The sequence below is a fragment of the Meleagris gallopavo genome, chromosome 2, assembly GCF_905368555.1.
Source record: "Meleagris gallopavo chromosome 2, MGAL_WU_HG_1.1, whole genome shotgun sequence".
Lineage (NCBI taxonomy): Eukaryota > Metazoa > Chordata > Aves > Galliformes > Phasianidae > Meleagris > Meleagris gallopavo.
This window is the reverse complement of record NC_139405.1, coordinates 8,906,689-8,926,952: the sequence shown is the minus strand read 5'-3', so window position 1 is coordinate 8,926,952 and position 20,264 is coordinate 8,906,689. Positions and strand designations below refer to the sequence as shown.

The 20,264-nt window shown below is 40.4% G+C and overlaps 1 protein-coding gene across 1 annotated transcript in view; it reads left to right on the top strand.

Annotated features, from left to right (window-relative positions):
* Positions 1 to 20,264, top strand: part of ALK (ALK receptor tyrosine kinase) — a 291,809-nt gene that overhangs the window by 212,817 nt on the left and 58,728 nt on the right. The window contains exons 6-8 of the mRNA XM_085218861.1: positions 6,527 to 6,658; positions 15,498 to 15,629; positions 17,036 to 17,136. Of these exons, the coding sequence (XP_085074987.1) occupies positions 6,527 to 6,658; positions 15,498 to 15,629; positions 17,036 to 17,136 (365 nt within the window). The remainder of the gene's footprint in view (positions 1 to 6,526; positions 6,659 to 15,497; positions 15,630 to 17,035; positions 17,137 to 20,264) is intronic.

Below are 20,264 nucleotides of genomic sequence, written 5' to 3'. Positions count from 1 at the left end.
CTCTATGAAATCCTTTGCTGCATCTCCTTACTTCCTTTTAATCCTTTTACTTCCTCTTTACTTCCTTTTAATGTTTTGATGTGCTGTTGAAATTGTTCACTGGAAAGCAAAACAGAGGAAGAAATACTTATGTTACCATGAGCCCCAACAAAGCAACGGCTACATTTTGTGCAAGATTAATAGGAAAAGATGTTATCGTGTTGTTTCTTATACTCAGCAATTATTTGCTGTCTCAGGAGCAATGAAGATAAATATTAGATCCTCAGTCAAGTTCCCTAATTAAAAAAAATGGGGAAGTGTAAAATACAGCTAACTTGGCTGTATTTTAATAATTCTGCATTAGTTCTAAGAAAGCTGGTTGTTGCTGTAGCCTTAGGAAGGCTACATCACCTAAACAGTAATGTGGGAAATTCATTCAGTTAGCAGTTAGGGAAAATGCAGAGGATGTGAATGCTGGCTCATGCTACTGAAATGTGGTGCTGAGTAAGTGCCTGCTCTTAGGCTGTGCTTTTAAGCTCTCTTTGGTGTAATGTTGATATTAGGCAAGGAGAAAGGAGCAGGCACTGCAAGCACTGAGTACTAAACATAACAATCCCACTTTGAAAGAACAGCAGCAGAGAGTGTGTTAGAACTGAGCTGGCTGAATTATTGATGTGAGTGAGTAGCTTTGCACTTAAGTTTCCTGACAAAAGGCATTATCTTTGTCTGAATTCAACTGTTTTCAGATTTCTTGGTTTTATGACACTTAGGTACATATTGCGATCTCTAAAGTCAGTATTTCCAACCCAGAATTGCTGTGAAGTTTTTGTTCTCTGAGAAAGTTTGGCTTTTTTATTTTAGGGTAGAGTACATTCTGAAATGTTAGATTTCATATGCAATGAAAATTCTGTTTTCTACGTGGCTCTAACAGGCAAACCTTAGAGTAGCTCTCTGTGGGAGCTGTGCCCCTGTAGCATGCAGGACAGCTACCGAATAGCTCTTGGTCAGTGGGAGCTATTCAGTATCTTTTTGGCCTACCTTCATCATGTGTATGGTCCTGTTCATTTTGTATTGTAAATTACTCAAATTGCACCTCAAAGACAGTAAATAATTTCCTTACAGTTTTTCTCAAGGCTCTGCTGTCATAACATCTTAGTTCTTTGCAAGTGTTAATGAACCTCACAGAGCTTCTGTAATGAGTTTGTCCCATTTTGAAGATAGGAAGTGAAATACAAAGATTGAAGACAGTTTATGTGACTGGAAAGATGGGCAAGCTTTCAGACATATGAACATTGGCTGTTCTTTCTGCCTCTAACAGGCAATGTAATAAAAAGAAATCACCTCCATACAAATGCGGCTTCAGTTGCAGCTTTAGACAACAGCAGTAACAGTAATGATGCTGTAACAAAGATTAAAGTTAGAAATTATAAACTGTTGACTAAATTTGGCTGCTTGGCTTGAGAAATCTGGACTCCAATCTTTTGTTGAAGCATTTTTTTTAGGACATTGTATTTGCCAAGCATATATTTCTCTGGTCTCGTTTGCAGCTGTGACTGCTTGACTTTTCTGCAGATCTGAATACAGGTGTCCTGGGGTTGGGTACCTGGAACATGAGGGCAGTCTAGCTGGCTGTAAGATTGCGATTTATGTGTCTGCCATATATCATGTTGGATTTCCAAGGCCATTTACCAAGGATGGCTTCAGTTTCCTTAAACGTGAACCCCGCTTTCTCTTCTTTCTCTTTCTTACCTCCTTTATTTTACATCTTCCAACTCCTGGAATTAGGGATATTATTGTCTCAGTATCAGTGGAAAATTTGCTTTGTCCTATAATACGGCTATCCTCAGCACCAGGACAAGATGTCTGCACTGCTTGTAAAACTGATGAGCAATGAGAAATTGATGTGCCCACGAGAAATGGACAATTCATAGCAAAGTCAATGATCAAAAACTCCCTCAAATTCTCACTATCCTTTCATTATAGCTAAGCAACAGTTTTTCTTTGTCTCTGCAACCTTCAAATCCCCAAGTATTCTTTTTTCAAATATCTCTGAGTCAGGGCCTGGAGCTCCAACCAAAGGAGTAGCAAATGAAATTGAGAAGTTAATGGTGAGTACTTGTATCAAATAAGCAATAACAATAATGTTCCACAATCCATGGATTTCAGTAGCATTTCATGGCTGGGGGGAGGAGCATGAAACTGCAGCACTAGCATGTGGAACTATTTTTAAACAGAGAGAATCATCATAGAATTATAGAATGGTTTGGGTGGGAAGGGACCTTTAAGATGATGCAGTTCCAATCCCCTGCTATAGGCAGGCACAACTCCCTCTAGACCAGGCTGCTCACAGCCCCATCCAGTCTGGCCTTGAATACCTCCATAGTGGCGACATTCACAGCCTCTCTGGGCAACCTGTTCCAGTGTCTCACCACCTTCACAGTTACAATTTCTTCCTAACATCTAGTCTAGATCTACCTTCTTCCAGTTTAAAGCCATTTATTTCATAGGAAAGTTCTATTTTTTGAAGGGTAGCATATGTGGTGAGATAAGCAGGATAGAGTTCCATATGTGGGTATTTGCAGTTAGAAGTTAGAATTTTTCACCTTATATGTATGCAGGGTCTTGTCCTAAGAACCACCATAACCAGAGTTCAGCTGTGTCTGGCTCAGTTCCTCCAAGATAGCCAAGTGAGCCCTTTCTTGTTGATGGAAACCACACAAGGGTGCAAGTTCATCCCAAATTATTGCAAAGTCTGTTCTTCTGTTTTACAAGGCACAAGTGATAGTTGTTTCAAAGCAAGCAAGGAAATGTCCCATTAGTCTGTCTTGTTTCTCTGTGCACTGAGTGGGAGTGCTTTACCTGACTGTGTTGGTCCCAGAAGCTTTCAGTAACATTGAAAATTATGGCCTGAGAGATTCCATGTAACACTTGAAGGTGTAATTGTGTTCAGCTCGATTGATTCTGCATGCTAATTAGTAGTGCAGCCAGTTTGCAAGATAAGGGAGATCTTTGTGAATGCCTGTAAGAATTTGTCTTCTCTCCCACTTTCACGTGTGGTGGCAGTCAGTAGAAGGTTCCTATTTTGCAGTGATCTGTTGAGCAACCATCACAAGCAAATGGTCCCGTTTAGCCACGTTCCTCAGGGACCGATTTGCCAGAACTTGCCAATACATTTTGATTTCCCTGCTGATCAAGGAGGAATGGAGGAGAGAAGAGGCAGCCCAACCCAGAACAACATCTGCTGCAGAGTAAATTATGTCCCCGCTTGGCCTCACAGTCTGAGCTGTTTATCCTGTGTTATGCTAAGCCATGTCATTTTTGCCTTTTATGCTGATCATGCTGCATAGAAACTAAAAGTAAGTCAAGAGACCAGACTTATCATTTCTTTCCCAGGTCTGGTACTGGATTTGAACATTTCCAGTTCTGGACTGTGGTCAGAAGCAGGGCACGTGAGGTCCTCAAGGAGTTGTTTGTTTCTCCTTTCGATTTAGAGCCTGAAATACCATTTGTTTAATGTTGCTGTTTAAATAATGATTTGTAAGGCTCTAAGCCAGCCATGGTACAGCTTAATGACTGCTGTAATTTATGGATGCCCCTGACTACATACATAAACATTGCTGTAAATATAAAGGATGTCTCCCACAAATTTTCCTTTGATACTCGTTTGATACAGTTCATTTTCCTCTCCTTGAACATCTTCTGTATATGAGTTGAGACCTCCTGATTTAGTGATGAACGTCCTTCTGGCTCCACTGGCCAGAAATGATGGGGGTTGGGAAATGAAAAATCAGATCAAATGTCTGTTACAAAATATTTTAACTGAAAATCAAGTTTCCTTGAACTTGTACACAGACACCTCTATAAAGTGGCCTAGTAAAAGGATCACTTGTATTTGGGCTTTTTTTGATTAGCTGTTTGCCTTACAACTTAATCTTCAGTTCATTTTGCTTTTGTGCACTCTGTAAGGAAGTAAATGGGAGACAGAAAAACATCGTGCACTGTCACAGAGCCCAGCCATTCCTTCAGCTGCAGCTTTGCTATTTGTGATCTCTAAGCTATACCAGGAGCATGTATGTGTGCATCTAATGCAAATTCAAGCCAATTCAAGTGCCATCTCTGCAGAGATGAATAAGCATGCAAATCTGCTGTTTTGTTTTGGAGGACAGGCTCCTGGAATTGCTTAATGTCTAGTTGTAACTGATGGCTTTTAATATCGTAGTCAGTTGACTTCACGAGATTTGTGATTTTGGGGGCTACAACAAAGACATCTGGGAAGATAGTAGATGCTCTTTAGCGCCTTGGTTCCATTAAAATTAGTGTTAATGCACTCGTGCTTGGAAAACTGAGTGCCTTTACAAAGTTGTAATGAATTGAGTGAACAAAACAACTCCATTGCTTACAACAACCTCTACTCTGAACGTCTGCATGTGACCTTGAAATGCAACAGTTTCTGGGCTAAAATATAGACAATGCTGAAAAGGTTGCAGATAAGCCAAATTGGATATGAGAACTGGTAATAAATGTGAGAGTTTCTTCAAAAGGATACACGGGGTAATTCAAAGACAAAAATACTTCTGAATTTAACTAGGACTTCAACATTTTTAAGAATATCCTGATATTTCTAACCTTATGGAAATTCTCTGCTTAAGTTTTCATTAGTTGGTATTTGAAGCAACATGGTGCTCCATGGGTTTGGTGCATCCCCCATGGAGGAAGGATCATTTACTAAGGTACCGGAGCCACTTCTTACAGCTTTGTTGGCATCTGTTTGCACACTGAGACTGGTTTAAGGCAAGCAAAGAGCTTTGCTTCTAACATAGTAAAGTCTTTTGACAGTGTCTTGAAGAGTGCATTTTTGCAAAGAGCATTGCAAGGGCGAGGAGGGTATCTTCTCTTTGCCATAAAGCTTTATAGAGGGACCCAAAGAAACTGTCAGCAACCAGCTGAGTTGTGTTGGTCTTTTTTGTTGTTTTTTTTCTGCAAAGTTCTCCTCTGTAGTCATGCCTTGACCCTGACTGAAATACGAGGGCACTGTGCAGCTTGAATGCAGCAAGCCAGAATGACTCTAAGGCAGTCCAAAAAATTGAGCTGACAGTAACGCAGATCACCCTTTTCAGGAGCCCGGGTCCTTTATTAAAAAGGTTGACATGTATTCCCCCCACTCCTGAATTGATTTGCACCATAAAATAAGCTTGAAGAGAAGTAGTGGTTGTTTTCCTACATGCTTCATTAATTTTAATTTTGGCAGGCAATATAAATAAAAGTATCAAGTGCAGATCTAATTGAATCACCAATGATTCCCAGCTCCCTGTAGTACCAGAGAACATGATGTAGCTGCTCTGTTTAGCAAGCATGGATGAGTTAGGCAAACAATGGCTCATTCTGCCCAGAGGCTTTGGTTTAATCTTTAGTACTTACCCATTTAATATGAGACAGGGCAGGAGTTTTTGCAGTGGGGGATTCACAGCACAGACCTCTTTATTGTTATAGACTCATCTGTGCAGACAGTCGGGAAGGTTTCTGTGCATTGGGTCTACGCCCAGATTTTTATGGAATGGATTCTTGCACTTAGCAAGCTTGGCCTCCTCCATACATACTGACTGAAAGTCCTACTTTCCATGTGTAACTGACCATTAAAATTAAGTAGTCTAATCAGTCCTTGCCCCGTGTACTTTAGCCATAATGAAAGGATTCAGATTGAGAGAAGTCTTACTTCACTCATCACATTGAATGGTCTCTGACTACTCAACTGACAAGGAAATCAAGTGCCTCCAGAAAAGGGCTGTGCCAAGAGACAAGTTCTCCAGATCATTTCTGAATGGATGGTATGAACTTCTAATAGTATTTTTCAGTGGCTGCATGTCACAACTGTTGGCTCCTTTCCATGTTGCTAGCTGCCTTTTGCTGCTTGGCACAGGGAAAATGAATTGATGATCTTTGTATCTTAGTAGATGTAGACTGTAGCAGGACTCCATGATTCATGGGGGCAGGAGTACAGAAGCAGAAGGGGATCTAGAAGAGAACGAAAACTACCAAGAGAGGTCAAACTGTTTTCTTTCTTGCAGAAAGATATGAGGATATGATAGACCCAAGTCATAGGTAATACATGTTGACAGGAGAGTGTGATGAAAGCTTATGTTCTTTCCAGGCAATGTAGACGTTATTCCTGAACTAGAGAGAGAGCATGTCAGTCTTCAGTACCATCAGTCTAGCAGCAACTTGCACACAATCCATCATGCATATCATGTTGTTCTTGATAAGTACCATAGAGCAGATTGTAGGGTTTCAGCCCTGTTTTCAAGGTTCAAAGCTGCCTTCCAAGTTAAAATGACAGACGTGCCTGGGAATCTTAGTTCAGCATTAGGTGGACTCTTTGGTGTTTGGAAAGATCTGGACAGACAAAACAAAACTACTACTTTATCAGGTAACTATTGGACTGAGGGATTTTTATAACATCTTTCTCCCCTTCATTGTTATCCATGGCCATGTTGGATGGGGAGAAGACAATTTAGTAATCTGAAGTGGCTTTTATTTTCTTTTTCTCTAGGAGCTGCTTCTGTCTCAAAAATGGCTCTGGAAGGTTCCTTCAGCTGCTGGAATGGCACATCAATCAGTCTGGGCCAGACATGTGACTTCATCAGAGACTGCACTGAGGGAGAAGACGAAGGAGCAATGTGCAGTGAGTAAATCCAAACCCCTAGGCTGTCCTCCTTTTCCTTCTGGGAGATGGAAGCTAAGCAACTCCTTCTAAAAGCATAAATTATTTTGAATTTTAAATGCCTGAGACTTCAGTAGTAATTAATTCAGTACTGTCAAAAGACCAACGTCCTCCATTATAGTGCACTTTCTCTGGATATCAGCCTAGAGTGGACCACTTGATATGTTTCTGTACTAGCCTTGTTTAGTTCCGCAGCAGGTTTTTAAGCTGTTCTTACTGCCTCATTAACAAAATCCTGATCAAAAATGCAAAGAGAGTATAGCTTAAATAGCTAGATGCTTTACAGAATTATGAAATATGTGGTTTGTTAGTGCTTTTAATCAAAACATGGTACAGCATGTGGCAGAAGGTGGAAGAAGGAGAGGAATTCTAAGGTATGAAAAGTGAGTGGAGCTAGGAAGCTTGTCTTAGATCAACTCCTACTCTTGTGTCTTTGTTAATTACTCTCATTTTCTGTACTTTCTTCAGCAGTCTTTAGTGCTTGATCTTTGTCAGTCTGTAGATCAGGAGTTAGATAGCAATTTGAGTTTTCTGGAAACTTTATATGCCTAAATATTTCTGTAATTGTGTTACTTTCGATATTTTTATAGCATTTCTTCAACAGTCTTCAAAATGTGTTGTCTTTTTTTTATATATATACTTCTATCTTTTCTACCTCTATTGTATTTCCCTTTGTCAGTCTACAAATACTGAGGAGTGGTGGTTTGTTGTATTTGCCAATAGATCTAGCCTATGGACTCCTATTGACAGGACTGGTTTAGTATGCAAAATTGCATTCTCTGGCCAAAATACCTGTACTTCCAAAAGCCTTTGAAATAGAACAATTACTCTCAGTTTAGTTTTCATGCGTGACATCTAGAGCAGAGGTCAACCTTGGTGAAGTAACTCAAACAAACTGTGGGTATGGGTGACATCTAGACTAAAAGACCTTTCAGCATAAACTTAAGACAGCAGTGATACACAACTCCTAGCAAATTTCACACTTCAGTTCTTTGCTGCTAACAAAGAAAGTAACAGTTTTGGTGTGGAGAACAGTGGTTTGGCCTAGGTCCATCTAGGAAATTAGTTAAAAGCTTGAAGTGATAGGACCCTACTTTGTGTCATGAGTTGCTATAATTTGAAATATTTGTTACTGACACATGCTGAGTGAGTATTAAATTCACTTCCGTAGAAATAATGATGTTGCTACCAACCTGTAACTGCTTAGAACCAAGAATGCTTCGTATTATTGGTATCAAAACCTTCCTTTCACCTGAGAGCTTTAAAACAGAGCTCTAAAACAGGATTACAGAATGGTTAGGGTTAGAAGAGACTTCTGCGTCCCTCTGATCCAACCCCTGCTTAAGCAGGGCCACCCAGAGCTGGTTGCCCCAATCCACGTCCATGCAGCTTTTGAATAAGGAAATTCCACAACGTCTATGGGTAACCTGTGCCAGTGTTCTATCACCTGCACAGCACAGAAGTGCTTTCTGATGTTTAGATAGACCCTCCTGTGTTCCAGCTTGTCCTCACTACCTCTTGTCCCAGCAGCATTGAAGCACCATTGAATAGCCTGTCTCCTTTGCAGCCTCCCTTCAGGGATTTATAGACATTGATAAGATCCTCCCTTAACCTCTTCTTCTTCAGACTGACCAGCCCCAACTTTCTCAGCCTCTCCTTGCAGGAGAGGTGATCCAGCCCTTAAATCATTTTGATATTCAGATCTGATAATGATATTTCTATTTTCTACACTTAAATTGAACATCCTTACAAAATTATGATAGTCGTGGAATTATAAAATGGGGTAGACTGGAGGAGACCTTGAAGATCATCTAGTTCCAATGAGCAGTGGGTAGGTGTAATGCATTTTCGTGTCATTGGAAGTACAGAGACATATTACTTACTCTTATTTAACGTGGATTGGTTATATGTTCAGATAGACTGTTATATTCTTAAATGGTTCTGCCTTGTGAGAGTAATCCTATCTATATCAGTGGGAACAGTAGAGCTCCTTCTGTGGAGTTGTGCTAGTCATGAATGCAGACTAAACACCATCATAGCGTAGGGCAGGCCTAAAGGAACGTGACTCTATTTTCGCTATTCATGAGGATTTGTTCAGCTGCCTTTTAGCCAGCATTCATCCATAGCTATTCGCATAAAGCAGTATAGTACATTTATGTCAACATAAAAGTTTTTCAAAATTTTTAGGTTTACTGAAAATACAGAAAAGGTAAGAAGGGGAAGATAATTAACCACCTATTTAGCAGAACAGTTCCCAGCTTGAGAAGACCTCACAGCTTGTTTTCAACCCCAGGTGCTGGCAGTGGGACACATTGCTCCCAGCCAAAAGGCCCAAAAGGCACCATTTTCCACTACAAGCAACAAAAAAGAAAGGCTTGGAAGAGCTTGGGTTGTGCTCCCACGCTTAAAACCTTCTTCTTTTAGAAGGAAACTGCCCTTCTTCTTTAGAAGAAACCTTCTTCTTTAAAACCTTCTTTTGTTGCTGATTGCTCTGCTTCTGCCTGTTTGTTGTGTTGAATGTAATCACAGAATGCCAGGGATTGGAGGGGACCTGGAAAGATCATCTAGTCCAATCCCCCTGCCAGAGCAGGAACACCTAAGTTTTATTAGCATAAAATTTCTTACACAAAACAGAAAAATGATCAAAATGTTATCGTTTTAGTCCTGAGTAACGTGGATATTTTCATCAGCTTTCTGCAGGTGTGGCAAGAAGTGATTCTGACATATAGAGCAGGGAAAGGGGTTTCCTGAGAATTTCTGCTTACAAGAAAGAACTGTCAGAAAAATGTGTAGCCATGTATGCAGCTGAAAAGGGAGCTTTTCAAATTACCTTTAAACAAGGCTTCCAACTTTGAGCTTCAAAATTGTTCTTTGTTGTTTTTTTTTTTCCTTTCACAGTCTTTTAGCTGCTTGGAATAATTCTTTTTTCCATTTCCTCTTTCTTTTTTTTTTTTTTTTCTTGTCATCTTATAATTTGATTCTTATTCCTTTCTTAAATGGAAAAAGCTCCCTAAACCTGCTATTTGTTAACATCCCTTTAATTATCAGTGGCCAATGAAAAGTCACGGTGCTTGTTCTGCAAGCAACCAATTAGTCTTTGTAGAAAGCATAAAATCAGACAGGGATGACCCCTAGAGAAAAGCATGTTGCTGTGTTGCTGTTTGAGTCATAATCAAATAAGCTCACAGGGGGAAAAGACAGCTTCAAAGAGGCAGATGTAGAGATAGATGCTGAACCATGTTGATTTGGGATCAGAGTTACAGATCTAACAGACTGATAGAAATGCCCCTCTGGAGATTATTTTGCAGAAGCATACTTTGCAGATGTATGTTAAGACTTCAGATAATGGTGGCCTTATGTCTTTACTAGTAAATTCCTGATTATGAATCGTAACTTACTGAAAGAAAAAAAAAAAACAAGAAAAAAGAGAGAAATTCTTTACTAATACAGATTGGCAGAGCTCTTTCTCTATCAGAGAGAATTTGTTTTAGTAGCTTTGTACTTCTCTTATTAGGTAACAACATCTTCGATTTTGGTTCAAGGATCTTTTGTTGAGGGCAGTAAGCCTAGAGAAGAAAAGCTTAACTGAAACAAAAGTGGATACACTTTTGTTTAGTCTAAAACTATCATAGAATCATAAAGGTTGGAAAAGACCTCCAAGATCATCCAGTCCAACTGTCCACCTACCACCAGTATTTCCCCATTAAACCGAGTCCCTTGAACACCTCTAGGGCCAGTGACTTTGTTAGTTTCTGGGTCAGGTTCACCAGAAACATTCAGCCTGGGAAAATATTGGTTGATCAAGCAGAACATGTGGGAAATTTGTGGATGTATTTTTAAAAAATATATAGTAAAAATGAAAGTGTTGGTAGTACGTTTTTTATCTGGAGACGTAGAATTTAGAGGATTCACTCAGAATGCGACAAACCCAGGACTGATTCTTTCTTCTGACTGAATGAATTTGAACCCACACTTCTGATTTCCATTGAAAGTTTCCAAAGCAGTGTGATCTGGAATATACCATTTGGAAGAGAAAGCAATTATTCAGTCTCTCCTGATCTTGCTCCTCCACGCTATATAAACATTACCTTCAAGAAGGATTGAGAGTAATATCCTCTGCCTTGCACATGAATTGCATAACCACTGGGTTATAGAGTAATTTTCACTCTTTGCCTCACTGAATATTTAAGAATGTTAAACAAATTGGATTAATGCTACCAGATGAGGTAAGAAAGACTAGTATCTGGCTCACGTTAGGAATGACTCAAACTGTTCTGTGTAGGCAGATAGGTGCATACACACAGCTGCCAAAAATTGGATGACAAGTAGAATAGGAACCTGTAAAGTTTGAATTTGAGATAGCACAAGCAATTGGCAAAAAAAAAAAAAAAAAGTACAGGTAAATAATTCTAGAGGAGCCAGTTTACTTTCCAGGCAAAAAAAAAACAACAGTGGGTTCATATATGTCTTACAGATAGGTACAGGCAGCAGAATCCCCCAGCAAACCAAATGAACAAACAGCCTGCTGCATTGCAATCCTCTTAAGGTTCCTGTCTTGCATACTCACATCCTTTTGTTCCTTTCTTGATCAAAAGCTGCAACTCTAGCAGTGAATTTTAATTTCTGGCACTTCTCAACTTAGCAGTGCTTTCCATCATTAAAGGAAAACTCTTGTTGGCTGTATTGAAATGTATTTTCCCTTTCTGTTCTTCATTTCTGATAGAATTTGGTAAACAACTTTGGTAGCACAGAGACAGCCATTGAAAACAAGCTCACATTTAAGATTCATGTGCTTCTTTAAACTTTTTGAGTAGATGCCTTCTGAGATTTTCTCCTACATTTGGGAAAGGTCTGTACAAAAAATGAGTAATCTTTTATGTTTTTGTCCTTTATAATACAGGTACAGGTCTGGAACTTCACTCAAAACTTTAAACTGTAGTTGCCCCTTATTGATTTGCACCTGGTTTTGAGTCAAGAGCCAGCCAATAATGAACCTGCTCCATCTGCTTCATAAATTATTCCAGTTGCTAGTTTGGTTTTCTGCTGTTAAAGGATGAAAAAGAATTGAGGTAACGGTTGTTGTTGTTGTTGGTTTTGTTTTTTTAAAACAAACGAAGTCACTTGAGTTTAACTACCTCTCAGGCAAAATCATTCAGAAGGCTTGAATCTTGGTTAAAAAATGTTTAACACCATTCAGCATCTCTGTTTCTCAAAGAAAAGCAGAGACTTGCATTCTCACAGTACTTGAGTCTTGACTGGATTACTTTATTCTCTGTCCCAAATCCATAAGCTGCCTCTTGATTTTAGGGAGTCCTAAACCTTTTGAAGTTTCTTTCACCAGTGATAATACCCAACATGACCTACTGTTTCAGTAGGCATAATGACTGCTCCGTTTTACTCGTTTTTACAATAAAATCAGGTTAGCTTTCCTTCATCAGTGCAGTGTGAACACTAATGCGAGTTAGAAGTATAAGCATTCAGAACACTGAGAAGTAGATGCTGACAGAGGAGTGCTAACCAAAGTGCGCTTTGTGAAGCAGCTATACGTACAGCACTTACAATTCCATGTATTTGAAGTAAGAAAGAGCAGCAAAGAACATTGCACTGGTGCACAAGACATCTGAAAATTCATAAAAGATTAATTTGTGGAGGAGCAATCAAATTTCTGGGGAAGTAATAGCTTCTTATTTATACCCTTACTTGTTCATCTACAGTGAGCTTTTTCTGGCTTCCAGGCAGGGATTACTACTTAGACTCCTCCTGCTGCTCTGACTTCTTTGCATCAACCTAGATAACGTAGGGCCGTGAAATGAATTCAGCTGGACACCAAGCCAAGCTGTTTCAGTAGGAATTCAGGACACATCATAATTTGTCATTTTCTTTGGATCTCAGCCTCAGGCAGCACAATGCAATATAATCAAATTCTGTAGAGGGGTAAAGCACAGGGAAGCAACTTTCAGCTTAACAGCTCCACATTTAAAGACTAGGCTGAATGAATTGGGAGATGGGTTTTTTTTGAAGGAGAGACTTAAAAAAGCCTCAACTTTCAGTTTTTGATCTTTTGATAACAAATTTGTGTGACTGAGGGAAACAAAAGCAATAAAATATACCCCTCACCTGTATGTCAGATTCTGGGTTCAAGTTTGGACCTACTAAAAAGCCATACATGAAAGATTTGCTTCAGGCACCTCTGTGAAGCAAGGTGATTCAGGATCCTAGAAGTATTCCTGGTCCCGACAATGCTGTTCTGTTTCCCAGCTCTTTTCTCAGGGTAGACCAGGAGGAAAATGAATGTGTCACTGACAGTGAATTGCCTATTGAGGTATTTACTTGCAGTCCGCAAAGCTAATTGTATCCTGGGCTGCATCAAAAGAAGTGCAGAGAGTTGAGGGATATGTTTCTCCTTCTACTCTGCTCCCATGAGAACACACCTGCAGTGCTACGTTCAGTTCTGGAGCTCCCAGCCCAAGAAGGATGCAGAGCTGTTGGAGCGGGTCCAGAGGCTGCAAAGATGCTCAGAGGGCTGGAGCAGCTCTTCTATGGAGACATGCTGAGAGAGCTGGGTTTGTTCAGCCTGGGGAAGGGAGGGCTCTGGGGAGACCTCATTGCGACTTTCCAGTACTTAGAAGCAGCTCACAGGAAGGGGGGGGAGGGATTCTTTATGACGGAGCGTAGAGGCAGGACAAGAGATAACGGCTTAGGCTAAATGTTAGGAGGAAATTCTTCACTCAGAGGGTGGTGAGGCCCTGGCACTGCTGCCCAGAGCTGTGGTGCCCCGTCCCTCAAGGTGCCCAAGGCCAGGTTGGATGGGCTCTGGGCAGCCTGAGCTGGTGGGGAGCAGCCCTGCCCACGGCAGGGGTTGGGGCTGGGTGGGCTTTAGGCCTCTTCCAACCCAAGCCATCCTGTTATTTTGTGTATAAATGAGAGCTGAAGCCCTGTGAAGAGATGTTTGATTGACCTGCAATCTCAGACAGAGAATTCTGATCATATTTAAACATTTTGAATTATCTGGGGTGTGGATACTGATTCCCACTTTATAGACAGAAAGCTTTCGAGGGAAAAATTCTTCACATTCATGCATTCAGGAGCCTCTTCTTCTCATACGGAAGCTAATGAAATTCCTGGTATCACCTCACCAGCAGATTTTCTTGCTTTAGGAGCTTGTAGTTTATCCTACTTTTTGTAAGTCAAGAATTTTTTACTCTGACTTTGACAAACAGTTGAAAGGAAAAACTAATTTCCCGGATATGTGGTTTTATAATGTGTTTACACATTAAATTTATTTTTATCTGGCAATTTCAAACAGACTTCTGATCTTATTTTCTTTCCTTTCAAAAATAAAAAAATAAAAAAAAACAACAAAGACAGTTTTAGGGGATCTTTAGGGGCACAGGGAAGGAGAAATAAATATAGGCTAAACTGCTAGCGCAGATTTGAGTACATAACTGTAAAAGCTGTGAGAAGCCAGGAATATCATCATCCCTTTTATTGCTAAATCTGAACATCCCAGCACTTTTTCTACCTTACTGGAAGAAAGAACAGACCCACTGAGCACCTGTGTTCAGGGGCTTTGTACTGCCACACCCTAGGACTGGTTTGTCTATATTGAAGGATAAAAGCAGTCATCACTCTTCTTTACGTCTATTCTGGCATCTTTGATGTGTAATGGAACTCCATATTTAAAGTGCACTTTTTTTTCCCAATCTAGCTTTTCCCATAAAAGAAAGTTTTTGTGCCCTTTTTTCTGCTGGGAAGCTTCCCCATACCTGGCAGCGTTGTCAGCTACACCCTGGGCACAAGATCTGTATTATAGATGATGAGTTATTCACTGTAAGTGAGAATCATGTTATAATGCAGGTGATTTTTACATGACATTTTACAAGGCTCGTTTTCTCTGAGGTTACTTAATAAGGTCAGAATCTGCCATTGTGCTGAAGAAGAGAAATGCAAAGGTAGAACCTATCATCAGTAGAAATTAGGCAATGTGTTTTTATTAAAGATGATGGGAAATGTGATTTTATAAATTTTCAAATCGAGTGAATTGTGGCACAATGGAGCATTTTTACCTGCGGCAGTGTAAGTGTATGGCTCAGATGTGCTTTACACATTCTGTAAGAATCTGCAATGTGGACAAAGGAGATGAAGAAGGTATGCAGACATGTGCTGCTTTGAATGTGATGATTATTACTTTAAAACTCATTAATTTAAAGGCAAAAAGCTAACGTGTCTTCATTGTTTGGAGCTGGAAACCTGCCTGAAATCCAAAGCCAATGACAGAATGAGTGGGCTTCGAATCCTGAATGTATGGCTTAAAATAAACTATTTTCTTCCATTCACCCCTCCAAACAGATCTACAGATGCAGAAACTGAAGCACAGGAGGGTTTAGTGCTTTATCTGAGACCTCATTAGAGGCACTTCTCACAAAGGGGAGAGGTCACAGTGCTGAGCTGGGCTGGCTACAGGCATGAAGAGTGAAGCATGTTAGTAATTATCACTGTCCAAGGTTTCCCCAGCAGTAGAGGCTGGATAAATTCCTCAATGCCCCATGATGCATACTGAAATATATCATCTTCCTTCAGTTTGTCTGGAGGGAGGAAGTTAATCACAGTCCCAGGCTTGCCTCCCTTACCACTGTCTGTATGGTCAGGCACATGCATGACTCCACATAAAAAGCAGCTGTGGAGTTGTCTGCATTTCTTGGGCAGCTCTGTAAAAATAGTCAGCTTCTGTGTGTGCCTCCGTGTCTTATCCACAGCTCACCTGTGTTCTTCTATATGTGTGTTTCTCTCCATCTTGCAGGAGAACTTCCTTCTGGCTTTTACTGCTCATTTGAAGAAGGGGACTGTGGCTGGATGGAGGGCTCATCAGCGTCCCGTGCTTCTCCGTGGAGAATTGGGAGCGTGGAGTACAACCGTTTTCCTTCAGTAGAAGGTATGGAAAAGTAAATAGTGCAGAAAGCAGACAGCAAAAAAAGATAAGCAAATGGTGGGGAGGTTTCTTGTGTATTTACAGATTCAGCCTTCAGTAAAACAAAAACATCTTTCTGCTATCTGTGCTTTGAGCAGGACTATCCTGCTTACTTCCCATCTTTAGGAAGAGGCTAGTTAGTACCTCAGGTTTCCTAGGCTGACCACAGAGAATAGTCCTGCCTCCCTCTAGACAACTTCACATGAAGCATTCATCTGTGTGCCCCTCCACCACACTGAACCGTTTTTTATTTCTGATTTGCTGTTTTGCTTCTTTTTTCCCTTCACGCTTCCAAATTTTCCTTCTCTTTGCGCTCTTGTCCCTTGAGTTCCACTTGTGTATTTATATGTATGTATATGTATATATAACTACTGCATGCTTGCTTCCTCTACGCAAATCTCAGGATTCCTAATCCTTCTCATAGAAACCATTGAAGGTTTATACCCTGGGCATTGAACTACTGCTGGTTGAGTTTTTGGTATGCAGGCTGCCTGGCATGATAAGACTTTTCCTAATGCAATAATGTAAATCATTGAAAGCATTTATTGTTGAGGCATAGAGCATCTTAATAGGATGCAATAACAGCAAAGTTAATGGTGTATAATCCCAACATTGGTTTACAAAGTTACATTCGTTGTTAAACATAAAGAGTGAGATTCTCTGCTTTCCAGTGAACTGATACAGACTACAGTGCAGCTATTCTGATTTATGCCACCTGATGGCTCAGCTCACAGTACTGCAAACCACAAATGAATTGAAGCATAGGTAAACAAGAAATCAAAGGCCCAGAAAGAGGTTACTATGGAGAGATGACAAAGAAATGATGATGATTCATGATCTATCTATGCTGTAGAGGTAATTTCATTGTAAGCCCAAATAACTAAGATCCAGGTAGTGGTACCTTCCAGAACTGAAATATTGCAATATATACTTTTTGGTCTAGAGCTGTCAAGGAAGAACTCTAATGTTACTACTGCCCTTGTTCCTCTGGTTACTACTAATGTTTAAGGTAGCAAAAGTACTTCAAGCTGCATTAATACTTCTCTCATGTTATTTTGTTGCCACTGTTTGACTTTGTTTTGATGAAGATGAAGATTTGTTTCTAAGTTTGTGTGTTGAAAAAGATGCTAAATCACCCTTGCAAGAAAGAGAAATTGGAAGTTGTGGAGGAATAGAAGATAACTGTAGGAGGAAAATAGTTGGGCTGCCCAGTGAGAATGTGAAGCTGCTTCCCTATGAAATTGAAAAATATATTTTCCTGTCTGACATCCTGCTGTAGTAGGAGCCAGCTTACATTGGCTTTAAAGGAAGTTTCCCAAAACCAGAAGGTGGGTTCTGCAGTTTGACCTTCTTCCTGCTCTTTTATCTAGATTATGCCCTGATCCTTGACACCAGCAAAGCACCAGCAGGAGCAAGCACTGTAATGACCAGCGCTACATTTCCAACCCCTTTGAGGAACTCCCCCTGTGAGGCAAGTCATAATGTTTTCTTTTCTTTCACACTTTAAAAAGCTTTTTACTATGCCTGACTCTGGTTTTCAAATATAGGCACTAAATCAGTAGCCCAGCAGCCACTTTCTCCATGGTTTGTCTTTGAAATATACTTACTTAATGTTTCAATGTGCAAAGAAAAGAGGTGGTTATCTGCTTGAAATGCCACTAAATGTATACTGAGAAGCTTGGCGTGTCTTGCCCTGACTGTGCAATCCCACATGATGTAGAAACAGTTTTTGTAATTGGATTTATGAGCTAAGGTAGGACAGCCAGCATTGCATAGATGCAAAGAGGAAGAGGCTGGCTGTTTTATATTTGCAAAATCCAAGAAAATCTACTCAGAAAATACAGTGCATGCTTCTTCTAGCTCAGCTGAGATTCAAGCTGGCAGGCCTTCATCAAGTTGCACCTCAAACCTATGCCTCCTCACAGAGGCAATGCTCTTAGGAGCGCCTGAGTTACCAGCAGTGGAGATAAATTCATACAGAACAAGCCAGAATTCATACTCGAGCAGAAAAGCTAATAGTTAATAGTCATAATATGTTAACTTAAGCAAGTATATCAACATTTGTTAGATAACTGTGCACAAGTAGTTGTCATTTCTAAATCAGTTGTATTTAACCCTTAAACTTTTGGTTAGAGAAAGATATCATCTCTGTCTTTTTATCTGGTCTATAGCTTCCCAGATTATATCATCATTGATTGTATTTATGGCTTATGATTTTGAGTCACACATCTTGATTGCTCATCCTGAGCTTCTGGATCCTGGAGCAGGATTGCTTGGGGAAATTGATTCTTAGAACAGACAAAAAAAATCAGACCTTTCCTCTTCCACTGATCTAAAAATGCAGAAAGGACAAGAAGGGATACATAAGAAAATCCTCTGAAATTAAAATACTTGAGTGTCTCTTTTGCTTAAAGTTTGGTTCTCTTCTGTTGTGTATCTCAGTACGTATAGCAAAGCACATCTGTGTTTGCTCTTGATATATTAATGTCCTCCTTCTTTAGGAAATACATTCTACCTTGTTTTTCCTCCCTTCTGTGACAAAGGCATATGCAGGTTCTGAATATTTTAAGACCTTGTTCTGCTGTGGACCAGCAAGAGCAAGTATTTTTCATCATCTACCTGACACAGGAAGCAGAGTGAATGATTTCCCAATATGTTTATATTTTTACCTTGTGTATACAACAGTGCAAATAATTAAACTTGCCATCAGGGGAGAAGCTGTCGTGTATTTCATCTGCTTACATGCCATCCCACCTCCGTCACTCCCCTTGGCACTTAAAAGGCATCCGGACACATCCAGCATTGCAGCTGTTGGTAATATAGAGTAAAGGAGTTTGGCAAGGGTTTTTGTCTCTTGTCTTTTCATATAGTGTAAAAGCTTCTCTTCTCAATGAGCCCCTGGTGGCTTCAAATTCTATTTTACTGGCACAATCTTTCTGTGAGCAGAATAATTTGATTCCACTTTTCAACACAAGAGGAGAAGAGAGATACTCCCCCACGCACTTATTCTTCCAATAGGTGCCAACAAGCTCCTGTGCAGTGAAGTAAAGGTCAGAAAAGAGGCTGTGAAAATACCGCAGTCCTATCCTGTATTTTTTTCACCCTCAATCACTTCCCAACTGAACTGACTCAAGGTCGGGCTCTAAAAGAGGAGTTTTCTTCTACCTGTCAGCGCTGACAGCTCCACCTGGCATATCACAAACAGGACATGTTCGTTGGCAACTGAAATCCCACTGACAAAGTTCACTCTTGATTCATGCGATAAAGGGATCTGAGCATGTGCGTGCAGATTAGATCCATTTATTCTTCTGCAGTCAGAACAAGCCATAAACCTGCCCTCCCTCTTGTATTTGATACAGCTTACATGCTCCTTTATGTATCTGCCTGTTCTCCTTGCATGTTCACTTTCTTAGTTGTTAGTTCTGATAGCTTGTTTCAATCCATCCAGAGAGATTTTCCTCAGATTCACAGGTGGCACCAACATATGAAAGTGATGGAGGCTTTCCTCAGGTTGGTCATTTTCTATCCCTCCTCCTTCTTGTATCTGTCTTCCCCAATGTCAGCACAGCCAGTTCAGCTGAACTCCTGCTGGTGGGGTTGAATGCACAACCCCACCTGCACAGTTTGTTCACCTCCCTTGCGTGCATAGAGCACATTTGCCTTGGGCACTTATGGCCTTACGTGGAAAGTGTGAGAGCAGCAGTGAGGCCAGCAGATGTCCACAGTTTGCTGATTTTGACTCCCCTCTTCCTAGTGCTACACAGGAGCACTAGCCTCTCTGTTTCCTGAAGCTCTTATTTTTTCTCTTATCTTTTAATTTGCCTCTATTGTGTTGAGCTATGTTAGACAATAACATCCACCATAACAAATGTTGACTTTTTAGCTTGAGTTGAACAGAGGAATTAATTGCTTTAACCTGATCATGAGCATTCTCTGCTGCAGTAGCATTTACCATGCAGGGGGGCTCTCTTAGCTGGCCAAAATGTCCATGGAACCAGGACCCAATGCTGATAAGGAAACAGTCAAGCATTCTGTGGTGCTTGCCAGCTACAGAAAGTCTGAGACCCAGTACCTACTGAGATTCTGGATGGGTGTTTGCAGCAGTAGTGATATAAAGCACTGAGAGACTCTAGATCCTGGATGATCTTTGGCTTAGGTGTTGCTGCTGAGTACAGGATAGGCACATCCCTTCATCTTTGTGTTCTACCGTGTTGTGCTTTCCTCTGCTTGAGCTCAGTCACTAGGAACATGCATCAAAAGATGAAAACAGAGTAAAAATCCATGCAGGAGACAGAGTCATAAACACAGCCTGTACTTTCCCACACGTTTGGGATTGGACCTAATGTGCCCTGCACTTTGTATATAGCTTCGTATTGCACTTTGCTCCTGTTTTTTTTGAGCAGCTTTATATTTTCATTTTTCTTTTTTCCGCAGTGCTTTTGGCAGGTCAGAGCTGTTAGTTTGTGATGCTGCCCTTTGTTCTTGGTTGAGTTAGTTTTTCTTTTTTGTTACTTTATTAGATCTTGGCTAGAGTATCCTGACTTCAAAGAATCTCCCTTGTTTGCTGTCCAGACAGTCTTTGTTATCTTTTTCATGTTG